The sequence below is a fragment of the Myodes glareolus genome, chromosome 10 (assembly GCF_982192425.1).
Source record: "Myodes glareolus chromosome 10, mMyoGla1.1, whole genome shotgun sequence".
In the NCBI taxonomy this organism is placed as follows: Eukaryota; Metazoa; Chordata; class Mammalia; order Rodentia; family Cricetidae; genus Myodes; species Myodes glareolus.
The window spans coordinates 65,482,525-65,501,274 of record NC_142035.1 but is presented as its reverse complement, the minus strand read 5'-3'; the positions used below and the strand labels follow the sequence as shown (position 1 = coordinate 65,501,274).

The 18,750-nt window shown below is 42.7% G+C and overlaps 1 protein-coding gene and 1 long non-coding RNA gene across 3 annotated transcripts in view; both read left to right on the top strand.

The window, feature by feature from the left end:
* Nucleotides 1–18,750, top strand: part of Fmn1 (formin 1) — a 366,255-nt gene that overhangs the window by 30,731 nt on the left and 316,774 nt on the right. For both annotated transcript variants that reach the window (XM_085696503.2, XM_085696502.2), the window contains exon 3: nucleotides 2,755–4,745. In XM_085696503.2, coding sequence (XP_085552629.2) covers nucleotides 2,876–4,745 — 1,870 coding nt within the window. In that variant the 5' untranslated portion in view covers nucleotides 2,755–2,875. The remainder of the gene's footprint in view (nucleotides 1–2,754; nucleotides 4,746–18,750) is intronic.
* Nucleotides 15,364–18,460, top strand: LOC146892614 (uncharacterized). Its single transcript, XR_015004109.2, has 3 exons — nucleotides 15,364–15,902; nucleotides 16,709–16,808; nucleotides 17,700–18,460. It is a non-coding gene; the product is annotated as an uncharacterized LOC146892614 (long non-coding RNA).

The following is an 18,750-nucleotide window of genomic DNA, read 5'->3' as shown; positions in this document are numbered from 1 at the left end:
TTCTCTAGCCAGTATGTGCAATGTCTTAACATCAACTTTGGTTGGGAAACTAAAAGAAGTGGCAATAGCCTGTATTTGAAGGTTGGGGGTTCCTCTCGGATGCCTATGACCAAAACTTGGGGGAACAAAATGTATCCAACGTCTGACAGTGGGTTCTTTTTTGATAGTTCATGGCTTCTGGGCTGAGCATAAGCTTCTGCGTAGAGTCACTCAAAGTAAACTCTTATAGAAATATAAGTATGAATTTATAAAAACATAGGTTTCCATATTGATTTCTTAAATGTCCTTAGTGTTAGTTATCTGTAACTTCCCCTCCCTCTCCTTACTTAAACTTCATTCCCATTACTATACTTTCCCTTAATATTATTGTGCCATCCTTAATTTTTCAATCAGAATTTCCACCGGGTTCCCCTTTATAAGCAAGGGCAGTTTTTACTTTCCAACTCAATGAATTTCTGATGCCTGTTTCCTCACCTTTATCATTTAAAGGGGGTACTTTATGTAGTCAGGCATGCTGACAATGTCCAGTGAATGTTAGAAGATATGGGGGGATTGATGAAGAAACTATGTTACCGTGCATTGACATAACAAAGGGGTGGTCTTCTGCTCATCCGCAGAAACAGTAGAAAGAAAGCGGTGTTACCCACAAATCAATGGTGGGAGGTGGACCTGGCTTTGACACTTGCCTCTTCTTAGGGGACTCCTCACAGACAAGTTCCTTATGTCTCCGACCTTCAGTGTTTTCTCTGTAAAATGGTGCCATGCTGATTAAATGAGATGACAAAATCGCAGCATACGCTCTATAACTCTTCCTTGGGAAGAGAGGCTAGGCAGTCAAAGACCTACTTGACATTGTGACATGAACTGTGAACTGCTACTTGGAAGAGATTCTGAAAAATCTACAGTGTGCTTCTCTCCCTATATCAGACGCTCTCCATCAACCAGGGAAGTCAGTGAGCTAAGCTGAGCCAGAGGAGGATACTTGGAGGCAAAGGAAAGGATCTTATCTTTTCATAATTCACAACAGCACTTGTGGCACCCCCTTTGGCTTGTCTGAGAACTCAAAAATGCAACTCTTGATGATGAGCATTCGGACTCATACATGATAGGCACCTACCTCTCTTTCTGATTATTTCCTCTCAAATGAGTTCTTGCATATGTTTGGAGAGTTTGTGCTGGTAATTACCCAGTGTCCGCACACATACACATGTTTAGGATGGAGCAGCAGTGAGCACTTTAGAAAGATTTTAAAGATACGATGAGGAAGAGAGCAGATCACATGCAGTTATGAAAGAGGCAAGGCCTGTGTTGGCTTCTCATCTCTCTGGGCAGCGTCTCCTTGTACCCCGAGGACTCTTCGATTAAGTAAATAAGAAATGACAGCTTCTGTACTCAAAACAGACACACTTTCGTTGGGAATTATGTGATCTCTGCATCCTCCTCACAGTTCTGTCTTGACCAGGTGGCCCTGACAACCCCGCCTCCCCAGCTCACAAATACCTGTTATTCTGTTTCATCACTTGGCTTCACATATTTTCCTTAAAAAGTTTCATGGCAGATTCTCCCTCCTTTCTGAAGTCAAGATATACTTTTATATAACTTTGTTCTAGTTTAAAACTAGTTAAGAAAAAAAAAACACTTGTGGAAAGTAATTTTAAAACTACATCAGTGGTTAAATGTTTGTTTTTTTTTTTAATCCTGGGGGGTGTCCTTTAACTGAGGGCAACTTGAAGGCTGGGTGGTATATTAACTCAAGAAATGAGATGAGATGCTACAGCGTAGAGTTGTGTGTGGATGTGTTAACTGTGATGACAAGTTTGAGAACCCCCTCAAGTCACATAAAGCAGAGGCCACCTTCACCACTCCCCTGACATCTCTAACCACTTTTATAATCAAGTAATTAAAAATCTCCAAGAACTAGCAGTATTTCTCTCTGCCGTTCCTCTTGGCTTCAAATAATCAACAGGTATAAAGGGAAAACATTACGAAACAAAATCTAGCTGGGCATGTTAGTGCACACCTCTGTTCTCAGCGTTTGGGCAGCAGAGGGAGGGAGGATCATCACAAGTTTAAGTCCAGCCTAGTCTACATAGCACATTCCAGATCAGCCAAAGCTACATAGCAAGACCTATCTCAAAACGCAACAAAACTTGATTAAGGCTCCAGAGTTACTAAATTTTAAACTTTTAAATATAAAACATCGTATATTTTGTGCAGAGCTTTGCGAGGTCAGGCAGGCCTGAAACGGCATCTGTCTTCAGAATCTGATCTAGTACTACTGCCACCTCACACTGTGCTTCAGTGTAAGAGCATCTTAGAATGCTTTCTGTGATAACAAGAGCTTCTCATCTCTGAAAATAATATTCCCAACACGAGTCACTAAAACAACGATCATTTCTAAGGTTCTCAAAGTCCTGTTCTCCCAGAATTCCTGGAAAGTTCAATCGCTGTCCTGCAGAAGGATAGACGCTGTACTCCAAGGAAAGTCGACAGGCTGACTGTAGCCTGCAAACGGGTCTCCCAAGTGAGGAAGGGGAACTTTTGTCCTGGGGCTAAAGTGAGATCCCTTTATAGCTAAGATTCCCACCACTTAGCTATAGGAAAGCCTCCGGGCCAAGGTGGGTAGGAGCTTAAGCTGCCATCAGGCTCCTGGCTAGAACGGAAGGAGCAGTGTGGTTATGCTGTGATTGATGTTACCCCGTGATGTGTATACTCTGTCAGACAAGCTGCTTTCCTCCTGTGTTTCTCTAACAGGCAGCCTGGTTGTGGGAGAGGACTGTCAGCTGCCTGTCCTGCCTAGCCACCATCACATGCCTCCCCACTGGAGCTGACCACAGACCAGCATCTCCACAGCATGAATAATTAGGTAGGCATAATGGAAGGCACTCACTGCACCCTCCAGTTGCATAACCCGGTCACTGAACTCTGCTATATCAGCTTCTATCTTCCGAAGGGGGAAGTCAGAGGATTTTCGTACAAGGGCACTGTAACTCTAGACAGATCCAATAACGCTTTTCATAACTGCTACCAAGTCAGGGAGGGGCCAGACATCACCAGCCTCAGCCAGCAGCCGAACGAGCATCCCGGCGACATATTTTTCAAACAGACTCCCACGAAAGACATTCTGACGGAGCTATACAAGCTCACAGCCGAGAGGGAGAGGCTGCTGGACAGTCTGCTGAGGTCAGAACACATTCTGGGCATTTCAATGGGGAACCAGGAAGGGAATCTGCAGGAGCTGTCTGTGACCCTGGCCCCCGAGGACGACTGCTTCCAAAGAGCTGGCAACCGGAGCAGGGAGCTCCCTGTGAACTCGCTCATTAGGAGGAGCGCCCAAGGGAGCAAAAAGCCCTGGAGGTCTGGCAGGAGGAGAGAGAGCCCTGAGGAGCTCCGGCAGAAGAGAACCAGGAGGAAAGGGCGTGGCCGCCAGGAATCAGCTCCTCCGATGGGGAAGGACCAGGTCTGTTCCAGTAGCTCCCTTCCTCCTCCTGGAGTTAGGCCTAATCTTCTTCGACTCCTAGAAGAAAGAGGAAACTTAGTTCCTCGGGAAACACTTTCCTCTTCCCCACGGAGGAGGAGAGAGAGCTGCCCTGCCAGCATCCTCAGGACACCAGATGCAGACCTGGGTTTCGGGAGCTCTGGGAAGACCTCAGAAGATACTGATCTTGAAGGACCTCTGTCCCCTGACAGCAGCCTCGCCGAGGTAGGAGATGCAGGCATAGGAAAGCAGCTCAAAAGTCCTCGGGAGCAGCAGCCTTCAAGTTTGCCTGAAAGCCATGAGAAACATCCAGGGGCAGAGAGGGGTGGGACTCCGAAGTCAAAGTCATTGGAAAGGACTTGCAGGAAGAAGCCTGTTTCCAAAGTGGTGGCCAAGGTCCAGGAACCGTCTGCTCAAGTCCAGAGAGTAGTTAGGGCTCATCCTGATGGTGAGGGAAGGGTTGCCTTTTGCTCAGAGACCCAAACTGAGTTTATCCCTAAGGCTGACTTCCTCATCCTCTCAGGAGCTAAGGATGAGACTCAAAGTTCCAGGAGACTGGGGGAGGAGCAGCGAAGGGTCAAGTCATTGCAACCCTTGGCAGCAGAAAGAGCCTCCATTCCCAGTGAAGCAGCCAGCACCGAGGGGGCAGTGAACAAGGTTCTCCGGAAGGTGATAGAGAGTGAGAAGTTAGATGAAGCCACCGAGGGGAAAACACTAGGCTTCTCTCTCAACACAAGGGCCACCCACACCTTCCCAGAAACTAGAAGCCAAAGGAAAACTGGGCTACCCCAGAGCTGCCATAAATTCTTGCTTCTGGATCTGCCCCATGCTGTAGGTCCTGATTCCCCACAACCCAAATGCGATGAGAGGAGACCAAGCCCCCAAGCACCAACAGCTCTCGGCATGGTATTTAATAATTCATCGCCTCAGTCCAGCGCACACAGACGGCTGTCACCTGTTCCCTCGCCTCTGTCTCCAAGGTGCCCCAGCCCTCAGCAGCACCACAGGATCCTCCTGCTTCCTCCACTGCCTAGTGAGGGAGAAGCTGTGCTGAATGAGTGCCCTGGTAGGAAGAACGTTGTCTCCTCTGGGTTTCCCTCTGCTGCCACCTTGGAGCCATCATCTTCTACAAAGGTCACGGAGACCAAAGGAGGCACCCCGCCTTCCCTCAGGGCAAGCCAAACTTGGCTGGTATCTGAGGAACCTTCAGAAAAAAACTTGAGGCCAGAGAAGATCACAGCCCCACCTCAGTACCAGCCACCACCAGGTTAGTCTCTGTTTAAGCTGTTTTTGATTTGCATTTGGGAGATTCAACTGCAATTGTTCCGCTTCTGCTGTTGCGAGACTAGCCGGTTAACAATGGACTGATATTCCTCGAGCTGTCCATTCACTTGGTAACAAGGAGACTGGGATTTGTGCATGGGGTGTGGGAATGGCAAAGATACTCTTGATCCAGAGAACTAAGAGTGCAGTTTTGCTTTTTAGAAGCAATACTTTGTATGAGTTTTTAAGCATTGTTTGTGTGTTTGTTTGTTTATTTCTTTGTGGCACATAAAGTTGCCTCCAAGATTGCTTAACACCCAGACTCAGAAAGGAGCAGGCAGAGAGGCAGCAGCTTGTCTTTGCCTTTGATGTCAGCATTGAGTAATTGGCCCATTAACCTATATTCTACTGGTGATGCTATTGATGTCATTCTAGGGAATCTCTAAGAAGAAGGACAGAGACATGCTGTTTTTACTCATATGTCTGGAGGTTTGGTTTTGTTTTCTGTAGTTTTGTGTCATGATTTATAACAAAAAAAAAAAACACTTTTGTTACCAGAAAGGAAGCATCCAATCAAACATGAAGTTATTTGGGTGCATGGTGTGCTGGCCCATGCCTATAGTTCTAGCAGTTGGAAGGCTGGAGTAGGTAACCACCAGTTTAAGGCTAGCCTTGGCTACAGAGAGAATTTAAGGCCAGCCTGGACTACAGGGAGAGTTTAATGCCAGTTGGACTTGACAGTGAAACCCTACCTCTGAAAACAAGACACGGTTTTCTTTTTTGGAAAAAGGAACTTGGTTCAGGTTTTCTTTTCTTTGCTATGTAGTCACCCAAAAAAGCAGCTGTTGAATGTCAAGAATGTCTTATTTATAGGTTGCTATTCTGACTGGAGTAGCCATGCATAAGGTGCTAATGAGCTCCTCTGACTAGTCTGCTTGCTGTGATTAAATTTTTACATGGAAAATAATTTTGAGTGTTCAATCGCGAGTCCCAATCCTTTGTTCTTGACCTTTTCCAAGCCCGTGTGCTCAAACATTCAGCGTTTTGTATGCCGCTGTGCAGGTGATCAGTGCTTCAGCAGCACATGGTCAGCGTCTTAGATCAGAAAATAACTTGTAATACGATATATCATCTCTTCGGGGGTACTGGAATTTTATTTATAGAAAACTCATGTGAAAAATTTTGAGATAAAAATATTGATTTAGAAAAGAAGAGTTTCCAAAAAACTTTCAGCTTCTCTTGAATCTGTGACAGTTTATAAATTTCTCTATGTCCCTGAGGCAGGGAGGTGTCTTTTATTTTAATTTCCCATCTTGCTTCTTCAATATATCGAGTTTAGTTTGGTAAAACTCACTGCTTTTTGCCTCCAAAGGAAAGTCATAGAATTCTAAAATTCATAGCGTGTGCTTCAAAACTCTAGTAATGAAAATACTTTCTCAGCATGGATGCTGGCAACTTGGACTCACTTGGCAAGTGAGCTGAGTGGAGTTAGAGGAGGAAGCAGAGTGTGGAATTGTTGCTTTAATTCTGAAGGTTCTGCTATGAGTAGTGGTGATGTCATCTTAACAGTATAAATTCACCTGGAGATGGGCCTTGGGACATGCCTGTGGATGGTATCTTGATTATGTTTATTCGTGTGGGGAGATCTATCTTTTTTCTTTCTTTCTTTCTTTTTTATTTATTTATCAAAAATTTCTGCCTCCTCCCATTTCCCTTCCCGGTCCCCGTCCCCCTCCCTCTCCCTCTCCAGTCCTAAGAGCAGTCAGGGTTCCCTGCCCTGTGGGAAGTCCAAGCTCCCCCCCTCCATCCAGGTCTAGGCACATGAGCATCCAAACAGACTAGGCTCCCACAAAGCCAGTCCATGCAGTAGAATCAAAACCCAGTGCCATTGTCCTTGGCTTCTCAGGCAACCCTCATTGTCAGCCACATTCAGAGAGTCCAGTTTGATCACATGCTCCATCAGTCCCAGTCCAGCTGGCCTTGGTGATCTCCCATTAGATCAGTCCCACCGTCTCAATGGATGGATGCACTCCTCGCGATCCTATCTTAACTGTGTTTGGGACCACTCCCTTGGCAGGGAATCCTGGACCATATAAGATGGACAAAGCAAGCTGAGCACAGGCATATATTCATTCATTGCTCTCTGCTTGTGGGTTGTGGATGCAATACGACCAACTGCTTCAAGTTCCTGTTGCTCTGGCCTGCCCGCATGGTGAACTCTGAGCCTAAATGAACCTTTCTCCCTTAAGTTGCTTTTGTCATGGTGTATGATCAGAGCAACAGGAAAAGGAACCAAGAGTTAGAAATGACATCATATTCTAGGGTTCTGTGTCCTCCTCATCCAGAATCTCTGCATTGAGTATGTTTGACATTTTGGAAGATGTTTATCCCTTAGTTTAGGGTTGTCCTGTCATTTATTGCAGTCTCCAATGATATAAAATCCACATTCTGTCTGGATTAAGGTTAGTTGCTTGTAAGCACATAGGAAGCCATTCAGTTTCTGTTGGCGATTGACTGTTAACCCAGTGAGGGAAAAATTCAGCAAATGGCTCCATTTTCCATGTGGCTTCTCCCTGCAGTTGATCATGAACAACTGCATGATCACTGTTTTCACTTTGGCTCAGCCTTCCACTGAGATCTTAATTAGTACTTTTAGGAGCCAGTTATTAAAATCACGGGAGTTGCTGGGCATGGTGGTGCACACCTTTAATCCCAGCACTCGAGAGGCAGAGGCAGGCAGCTCTCTGTGAGTTCAAGGCCAGCATGATCTACAAAGCAAGTTCCAAAACAGCCAGGCCTGTTACACAGAGAAACCCTGTCTCAACAATCAAAAATGAAAAAAACATCACAGAATTCCTTCATTATGGAGACCTCCTATGCATCTAACGTTATAGAAGGAGTTGGAAAACAGGAGGAGAATGAAGTGGGAGAGTAGGGTTTCTGTCTCAGATGGAATCTCTTAGACTTTATCCCGAGACACTCCAACCCTATCTTACTGACTCCTTCTTGAGAAGCGTTGAGGAGGGAGAGATCTAGGAGAAATCTAGTAGCTCCTTTTATCTATGGCATATCTTTTCTTCCCATTTCTTCTCTTCGCTTTCCCTTCTGTAGCCAGAGTCCTTGCCATTTTTTTTTTAATTATTCCTGCAGTAAGTTCAGATAGGGGGAATTTTTTCTTTCTGGCTGCTTCTGCCTTGCTTCTCACATTTTCCCCCTTCTCGGTCTCAGTAGAGTTCTCAGTAGCAGCTGGCTGTCCAGAGGTAACTCATTTACCTTCACCCTGTAAGTAAATGGTCCTTCATCTGTCTCCAACTCCCACCTTTTCCCCAAGTTAGCTATTAACTAGATTGAGTTTACGGTCTGTGGACATGTATTTCCTGTGGAAATAACAGCTAGGTTATTCACTGAAGTGATGAGAGCAAGATAATTGAAAGCCCTCATTAATTACTCAAGTACGAGATGAACTCCTTGGGGTTTAGCATTTGGATTATTTTCAGGTTTTCATTTATTTTCAATCAAAAGGCCTGTTTCTAGTTGGAAGACCCCAGAGTTACAGCAAGAAGTTAATTTTGAGTCGAAAGTGAAACCCACAACTTACAAGACCAAGCATTTAAATCCAGTGCCATTGCCAGCCATACAGGGCATAGCATAGAGGGATCACAAAGGCCATTGAGCCGTCTCCTGTTGACTTCATAAATTCTATAACTCTCCATTCCATGCCCTGTACACAGGAATTTCTTACATGTTGACAATATAATCAAGCAGAATATATACTAAATATGAAGAATGGCCAGATTTTTCACGGACCCCTCTACTGATCACTTTATACTGGATTTACAGGACTTTACTTCGGTAGAGGCTACTGAATGTTGCCAAGCCTTTGAGAAACGTATTTCCTTAAATTAACTTTGAGAGGTTTTTAGTTATGCTAGCCTACATAACAGTGTTTGGGGGGCTTAGCATTGAGATTCTTTTTGGATTTTCTGTTTTCATTTACCTTTGATCTAAAATGAACCGTTTTAATGGCACAAGCGTCACTTGACAGTGGTCTCACCACACTGAGAGAAAAATCCAGTCTTCCTCGTGTGGTTCAACAAACATGATTTTTGGTCTTTAGAGTTGGTGAGGTGATGGAAGCACATGCCTCAAGCACAGAGTTTCTTGGTTTTGAAATCATTTGACCAATTCTTGTGCTCATAAAAGATGTAATTAATGTCAGCCTATTTAGAATTGAGAGGCACTCATGTAAAAAGAGTATATTGTATTTGATTCTTCTGTCAAATCTTTGGTTTCCCTCTGGGTTTATATTATGTGGAATATATATAAATTCTTTGAATATAAGCATTGAGGGTTGATGTAATTTGCTGAAATTTAAGGAAGTTCCAGATATTAAAAGACATATAGACACATATTTAACTAACTTCAGAAATTGTGTAGTACATAGAAAGTTACATGTAGTTGTGAATAGAGAGATTTCAGAAATCATATATACCTTATTATATCTAGACTATAATAACTGAATTATTAACAGGAGATATTAAAGGGTCATCATTAAAATTATTAGTAGATTTAATCTAGTGACCCTAGTTTTAAGAACTTAGCTTAAATGAATGATTAAATGCATACATTTAGTTACTACACTGATTTAAATTTTATTATCATTATTGTGACTGTTATTTGTATGCATGTGAGTGATGGAGATGGCATGCAGGCCACGAGGTCAGAGGACTGATTTGTGGTGTTAGTTCTCTGCGTCTACCTTTATGTGGGCTCCAGGGGATAACTTCAGGTCATCAGGCTTGCATGACAGACACTTTACCTGCTAAGCATCTTGCTGGGCCCGTAGCAATATGTATACTTTCAAAACATCTAAAAAAGTGTCCACCAATGGAAACATGTTTAAATTGTAACACACTTTTCTACTGTAATAGTATGACCCTATCTAAAGTACCAATATAGACTTCTAACAAGTTACAAAATAACATGTTCTTGTTTCTTGTAAAACCACCATTACCTCTTCCCATATATAAATATGTGTATTTGGCAAATGTTTGACTAACACAGAAACGGGTGTGAAGAACGATTGATAGGGTCATTAACATTCAAAGGGCAGGGCGGTTGTAAGTGGGTGATGAACTGGAAAGCAGCGAGAACTGGGTGATTTGTGGGGGTCGCTTTTCTCCTCTGCATATTTCCACACTGTTTCCCCAGATGTGGGGTATGTGTCACTTTTAAAATTTTGGAACCATTATTTTAACTATTGTATTTATTATCTTTATTTGTGTATGTGTTTGTGTGTGTAGATGTGTGCCAGTGTCTGTGCCCCTGCCCATGCCCACGAGGCCAATAAAATACCAAGTGTTCTGCTCTGTCCCTCTCCACCTTACTCAGTGATCCTCCTGTCTCTGACACCATAGAGCTGGGGTTAGAGGTAGAAATGCAGCTTCCCATATGGCTTCTTGGGATTTGAACTCAGGTTCACATCCTTACACTGCAAGCTTTCTTACTGAGCTATTTTCTCTAGTACCAACTCTACTTACTTTAATTTATTTTTTCTTTTTAAAGTATTTTACAATTTATTTAATGCATTATTTTAAAAATTGGGGGGAGTCACACACCAAAATTAGCCAGATTCCCAAACTGTATATCTCAATGAACTCTGTACAGTTAAAGTGGCCATTTGAAAGGGAATCTTCATACTGAAAGAGTTTCATACTGTATTTTTATATTTTCCAAATCTAATATATTTTTATCGACTTAGGTACCACCAGAAATAAAAAAAAATCCATAACAGCATTAGAACTACAAAATGTTTAGTTTTATATCCTATTTTATAAGTCATATCCATTGACTGCATTCAGTCTCTCTTTATCCCCTAATGTCTAGCTTTTTTTCTCTTTTTGAAATACTGTACTGTACCTATATGTCCCTTTGTTTATGTACACACATATCTTATTGATGAGATTCTGTGTATGAGGGACAACATGCTTCTCTTCTTTCTGAGATTGTGTGACCTTGCTTAATTAATACATTCTCAGTTCATCCATTTTCCTGGAAATTTTGTGTTTTTATTTTTATTTAGAGATAAATTGTGTGTGTGTGTGTGTGTGTGTGTTCTTTTTAAGATTTATTTTATTTTATGTGTATGAATGATTTTCTCACAGGTATATCTGTGCCCCATGTGAGTGCTTGATACCCATGGAAATCAGAAGAGGGTCTTGAATCCCCTGCAGCTGGATTTGTGTATACTTGTGACCCTATGTCGGGGTACTTGGCATTGAGCCAAGGTTCTCCACAAGAGCAACAAGGCTCTTAAGTGATGAGCCATCTCTCCAGCCACATACACCAATTTTCATTATCCATTCATGTATTGATGGACAGCTGTGTTGATTGTAATTCTTTGCTGTAGTGAATGAAGCACCAATAAATATGACATGTAAACCTCTCCATGGTATTGTATGGAGTTCTCTGGATATGTGCCCAGGAGTAAGAGAAATGGGCCATATGGTAGTTCTATTTTTAATTTCTGAGAAATCTCAAAGCTGATTTCCACAATGGCTATATTTATTCCCCACCAACAGGGAATAAGGGCTTCTTTCTCTCCTTTTGTTGCCAAATTTATTGATAATAGCCATTCTGACTGGGGTGAGGTGGTATTTCAGAGTAGTTTTAATTTGTTTTCCCCCAATGGGTAGAGATACTGAACACTTTTAAAATACTTATTGACTATTTGTACTTCTTTTTGGTGTCTATTCATATCCTCTGCCTGTTTTTTGAGTGATAGTTTTATTTCCTTGGTGTTTAAATTCTGCAGTTCATTGTAACTTCTAGGTATTCATTCTCTTGCTTAAGTGTGGCTATTAAAGGTTCTCTCCCATTCTATAGGCTGCCTTCGTGTTCTGCTGGTTTTCTCTGCTGTACAGAAACTTTTCATTCTCATATGGTCCCACCTGTTGATACTTTAGAGTTAGCGCCTATGCTTCTGCTGTTGTGTTTTGAAAGTCTGTAGCCTCAAACTCAGCGTTCTCCTGGGCTGGGATTGTAGGTCTGAATCAACACACCCAGCTGAAGAATTCATAGACAGAAGTCAAACCATACTGAGTGGTCCATGGGATGTGAAGCTCAGGTGCGCCATCAGCTAACGGTCCTCTGCATGGCCTGGCAATGCGGCCTCCTGTTACAGTGTTCTGTGGGGTTTCCCAGCCCCCACAGGGAGGTCTGCAAGTCGTTTTCATCCTTATAATTTTCCCCTGTGTTTTAAACATGATTCTTCCCATGGGACCTAGAGCCTTAGAGGAAAGGGGTTGGAACGAGGTCAGAGTTAGAATTCAGACATGTAGAAGATGCAGATGCATTTGTGGGGTCCTTGTAGGACAGTTGGTAATGTGATCATGGGCAATGGTAAAAGAACTGTGAGCGAAGTTTGGGCCGAGCCTCTGGGCAGACATTCCCTGCCCCCAGGAAGAGTAGCTCTGTCTCTGTGGAGAAGGGAGTTTGGGAGGAGCAGAGGCCTGATATTTGTTGTCGAAAGTCAACAGTTTGCAGGGTAGAGACTCAAGACAAGCAGAGCTCCTCCTGCTAAGAAATAGGCTGAGATGCCATGGCAAAAGCTGTTAGTGCCTCAAGAAGAGGAATGTGACTGGATAGAGCAGCTGGCCCCCAAAGGGTGGATCTAGCAGGCATCACTGGGGAGAAGGGACTTTGGAACACATCTGCTCTCATGCTAGCAAATGAACCAGGGCCTAAATCCTTGCAATTCCTGTGCCTAAACGTCTTGTAACAATTGGAATCCTAAGACCAGTAAGTTGTATCATCCAAGGTTCATGTATTTCTTCTTAAGTCATGATACCTTTTGTTCTTTGTGAACTTGATTCCTGCATCTGAGTTTTCTGTTTAGAGGAAAAGCTGCCAAACCGTCCAGTGAGTTATGAAGCCACAGGCTTCCAGACTATCCCAGGGGAGTTGTGGAAAGCACATAACATGTGCAGCTTGAGACTCCCTTCCATTCTCCCTAGAATTCGACGCTGTTTGGACACGTCTGCGTAATTAGAAGGCTGGGTCCATTTATTTCTTGAATCTACAGAGGCATATCACAACGCACAACCCATCTGAAAGAAGTGGGGGTTTCAGGCCCTTTGAGACGACCAGCTTCGCAGGGGGAAGATAAGTCTGAAAGCAGCATGAGTCATGTCCCCCGGGTCTTCTAGCTCCTGGGCTCCTAGGAAGCTCAAGTCTGCATCCTAGGAAGAGAAAACAGCAGAAAACAACGTCAATATTTAATGCTACAAAAATTTCTTTGGGACACTAAAGACGCAAACTGTGTAGCGGGATGTACTAACAGGTATGCGGGGTCTCCACCAGGGGAGCTTTGGAAACAGCTCGACAGGCGTAATTCAGTGGGGTGAACTAGATTTTATCTTTTCCTAAGGAGAAGTGGAATATGTAGGCAGCTGTGCCTTTAGCAATCCATCTGGCACCTTTGATTGGAGAAGAACCTCATGCCAATTTTGTTAGCAACAAGAGGCACCTTAAGCAACCAGAATACAAGAGAACAGCGCCTGTGGGGTTGCGTATTTCATCCCTGGGTTCCCTTGATTTCTAGAAGAGCCCAGGAGGAATTGGTGCATCTGGAGGGGAAGCCTGACCCTGAAAATGGGTATAGGCAGCTTATTTTGTACCTTAATAGCCCCCTAAATATTAGACAGAATAATATCAAATCCAGAATGTTCTCTTGTGAACCAATGACACAGTATCATTGAAAATACTTCATAAATCACCAGGAAATGTTAACTTTATTTTTTAACTATAGTTTACTGTCAGCCTATGTGGACTTTAACAACCCATCATTTGTTGCTGTCCTCCAGTGATGAAATGATGCTCCAAATAATAGCTTAGAACTGATTGCTTTGTGTGAAGTTGTTTCTTTGCTCTTGATTAAGTTGGCTACATTTGTTTGTAGTTTGGATCATGGTACAATGTGTTATATTATACTGTTTTGTTTTGTTTTGTTTGAAACAGGGTCTCACTTTGTAGCCCAAACTGGCTTTAAACTCATGGCAATCCTCCTGCCTCAGATTCCTGAAAACTGGTCTTTCTGTCATGGAGCTAACCATGTTTGGCTTGCTTCTGTTTTGTTTTGGTTTTTTTTTTAAGTTTTAGTTTACATGATATCTTTATCTCTTTGTACAGACTAATATTGAATTTTCTAACAAATCTGTAAATATTTTAAGTGAACAGATTATTTATATATGATGTCTCTGATGTATTTTCATAAAGCCTAGTTTAAAATGGTTCACAGTATTCTTTTAAAATAATTATGGTGTAAAATTTTAATTAAGTCACAAAGAAACTAAAATTGAATATTTTATTACTAATGTCATGCAATATAAAATCATAAATTAAGTTGGGAGATAGCAGAAAACAAGAGAAACAAAACTCCTTTTCTTCCTACTAATTATATACAGACCATATTTTCTCTCTTGAAAGCATTCTCAATTTCTATAACTATAATCTATCCAGTTCCTCCTGATTTCTGTGTTATTTTGCCAGGGTGACAGGTTTCGGCCTTCACTTGACTGTGTCACTTCATAGTAACATGCATCTTATAGCAAAAGTCCTCATTGCTTGTCAGAAGCCCAGTTGTTAGAAGCTCTTTAGGTTCATGATTTGTGTTTCCGTAATAGCGGGCCAACTTGTGCTGATGGTTTCAAATATGCTTGTTGAGTTTTACCAACAGCAACCGTCCAACTTCCAGTGACCAGGAAGTTGACTGACATCACCACGAATGTGATGGCCAGAAAGTTGACTGACGTCACCACGAATGCGATGGCCTGTCATAGCTTCTGTGATGACACAAGAGTGGAGGAAATTTGAAAATGTGATTGAGTGACTGTAATTTGTGTAGACAGTGCCTAGGAGGGATGGCACATTGCCCTTTAGAGCATTCAGACATAGGGTTGGAAATTCCTTTAGCTGATTCCCACGAGGGGAGTAGGGTTGGTTTACCTCTGCCCTGTCCTTGGTGTCCCGTTACCACCAAGAACTCACTAGACTGCTGTTGGAACACAGTGGAATTAAAGCTAATGTTCCTATTCTCCTCAGAGTCAGCACTGGTATTACATATATGTATAATCAATTTGAATATCTGAAACATTCTTTGTACTCAATAAGTGCTTCATTAAATAGTGAAGGAATTGACAGATGGATGGTATAAATCTTACCTGCAAACTGACCATGGGTACAGTGTTGTCCCATTTGCCCTCTGTTAAACAGAATGAAATTGCTTCATGCTATATTATGTGATTGCCATCATATTAGACACTGCTACAGTGTAACCAATCTTATAACAACTTACCCCTGAAAAGTTTTAAGGAGCCTAGAGTCCACAGAAGGTGAGAATGTGATTAAATGAAAAGGACACTCACAGCGAAGCCTTTTTGTGTGACAACTTTATCAGAACCGATCTTAAATTTTATAATGAAACTTAAGGTTATTGTCAAAGCCAGAGCTAGTCAGGTAACCAAGCAGCATAGAGGCCAGAGGCATTCAGCATTTCCTGTGCTCCACTGGTCACAGATTAACCGTGTTGTATTATGCATGATCAAAGGCTGGCACCTTTGCACTTTGCCTTGCTCGAGCTGTGCTTTATGGCCCGTGTCCATGAACTAGAAGACTGGGCAGGTGCCTGTTGGTGTTTTCGGCTGTGATTCAAGGATGTCTGCAAAGCTCTACTGATGAGTGCGTGCCTAATGCCCACCATTGGAGCTCACCTGCTGTGCGAGAGCACTGTGATAGGAAACTGACTGCCGTACAGCCAGAAGCTGAGGTCATGGGACTGGCTTCTAAAAGCTACCAGCAGAACTCACTCTAAGATGTCCCTCTGATCTTCCTGTAAAGTCTGTGCTATCAGCTCGCAAAGCAAGATTTCTATAGAATTCCAAGAGTGGAAGCTAAAGAGAAGGCAGGAAAGGGATGGATGGACCTCGACGATGGCCTGAAAGCTTGAAGGTGTTAAGAAATGGAGAAGTGCGAGAGCTCCAAGGACCTTTATTCTGAAGAATTTCTTCAGTTTTCCTACAGCACACAACTCAATCGCAAAGGATGTGGTGGGCCACTGTGTTCATCGCTTCTGCCCTCGCTGAAGAAGAGGGAGTTATTTTAGGCATGTACACAGGAGTCTTGACTTCTTCAAGTCATCCCTAACACAGTGAGCCTCCAGAGTCTATGACTTATTGTTTCCTCTCTGGTCTTTTCTTCTGCCTCTTCTGTCAAAACTTGGTCCCCACAACTTTCCCTGAAGCAACTACAATAGGTTGCCCCCATTTCTGGGACATACTGATCATAACATATTGGTGTCACAGTTACCCAAACATACAAACGTCTTGGGTCAAATTCTGGCCCTACCTACAGCTAGAAGATTGGTATCTCTTTTTTTTCTTTTTGGTTTTTCGAGACAGGGTTTCTCTGTAGCTTTAGAGGCTGTCCTAGAACTAGCTCTTGTAGACCAGGCTGGTCTCGAACTCACAGAGATCCACCTGCCTCTGCCTCCCGAGTGCTGGGATTAAAGGCGTGCACCACCACTGCCCAGCACTATTTTACTTCTTATTCTGTAAATCAGAATGATACACACACACACACACACACACACACACACACACATGCTCACACACGCATGAGCGCGCACGCACACACCTCCGTATGTATTGAAGAACTTGGCTTAGTGTCTAACACATAATTCTCCAAAACTAGTTAGATCACAGAGTATTAAAGGTTTCGTTCACATATTCTTTTCCTGTTCTTAGCCTTAGTCACGTAAAGCCTCAAACTTTGCATGTGTTGGAAAGTCGGAAGAAGGAAGAGAGAAGCCCCTGTGTTTAAAACTTTTCTATCAAGTTATTTCGGTATAACACATTCTTTGAAATTCCTGATGTCTTCTACATTATAAAATTTCTTATTCTCTCATTGTAGATAAGCATCATCTTGTATTCTCGTGGAAATGTATACATAATGTTTATCAGACACCACCACAATTATTTGTTTATCTACCTGAACTTTGAACTCTGTGGAGGCAGAGACTCTGCCACTACTCACCTCGGTGTCTCTGGTTTACGTTGTATCACTACACAGCTTGCAGACCTGTCCAACCTGTAGAGCCACACTCTCCGCAAGATAGCTATGCATGTAGCACAACACAAAACAAAGAATTTTATTCTTGTGACTTGTTGTTGTAACTTACTTAGTGGTTCTTAGGTGTTCACTTTGCAATGGCAGTGTCGTATCCTCATGCCAAAACGTTGGACATGTCTGATGGGCTATGTCACATAAGTGCTAGGTTAGCAGTTGCTGAATGAAGGTGTTCATGTATTATGCACAGTGAGTCACCAATGCCAAAGGAGATGTGACCATAGGAGATGCTAACTCATGGGAGAGTCAGCATGGCTGAGAGCGGTGCTTATTACAGCGTGGTCTCTGGGCAGCAGCATTATTGACCACAAGCAGAAAGTGCTTAAAATGTTATTTGTAAGGCTGCATCCCATAGACCTACTGAGTCAGAAGTATGGGGTTTGGGATTGGGCAGTTTGTACTTAATCACTGGAATAGAAACCAAGATAATAGCATGCTATACTAATATGCAGCTACATTAAATGAATTGAAAATCTTTTTCACCAAAATATTTTATTAGGGACACGATAAAGAGCTATGCTCAGCAAATAACTGGATTACCACTTTGCCGTATATAAATAGTTTGAGTAACTGTTATAGTCTCATCAGATTTAGGAACTTGTACACTGTGAATATAAATATGTTTTTTATTTTTTTTTATTATCTCACTGCTGATTCTTGTGCATTGTTTTTATATGGGAAGGGGAGGAGTCTTGCGAACATTTTCCTGTCTGTCGTTTGCTGCTGTGGTCATAATTTTTTTAGATGGTCCTAAGAGTATACATTCTGGCCTCAGTGCAGATGTCTTCAGGTGATTACGGATGCCTGCCAAGTGCCAGCTGCTGCCATACAATCCAAGATGCTACTATTCCAAAATGGATTCAAGTACATTAGCATGCTAGTATATAGTGTTTATACTCAGTTGTGCGTTATTAGCAAATATGTTTGAGCTATTGGAGTCCATCTACTACAAGTATTAAAACATCATAATCGCCACCACACATCTGAAGCTTTTCTTTCTCAAGCAACAGTCCTGCCCTTGTGTTGCCGCCATCTTCCTGATGTCTTTAAGAACACGTCTTGAAAAATCATGTGATGATGTATGACTGGACTCACAAACAGCCTTTGTCGGGAAACTGGGCCAGTCTCGTCACTACACAAGATGCTCAATCCGATTCCCTGTATATTTGTAGAAAACTCGTGTCTTTTTGTCCTTTGGACTGTTTTTTTCTTTCAGAGGATGAGGTCTACCTTCTGAAAACTCACTTGCCCTTTGATCACTTCCTCCTCTATTGGCTAAGAAAGCCATAATCCGCACAGTTGTTCATGTGAGCTGGGTTGAGGAAGACACCCCAGCTTGGAAGGCAGCAGGCTCACTATTATACCACTAAACTTCTGTCTTGAAATCCCAGGCTATCTGAGATCATGAGCAATCCAGCAAGCATCATTCCTTCTTAATTTCTATTTCAAGTTCCTGTTTGAATGTCTGCCCTGACTTTCTTCATTGATGGTCTGTGACCTGGAGGTGTGAGCTAAATAAACCCTTTCATCTCCCAAGCTGCTTCTGGTCTGAATGTTTTATCACACACACACACGCACACACACACACACACACATGACTGAGATGCCATGGCAGAAGCTGTTAGTGCCTCAAGAAGAGGAATGTGACTGGATAGAGCAGCTGGCCCCCAAAGGGTGGATCTAGCAGGCATCACTGGGGAGATCACATGTGTGTGTGTGCGTGTGTGTGTGTGTATGTGTGCATGGGCATGTAGATGCCAGAGGTCAACATTCATGTCTTCTATTGTTCTCTACTTTGCTTTCTGAGGTAGGCTCACCCACTAAAC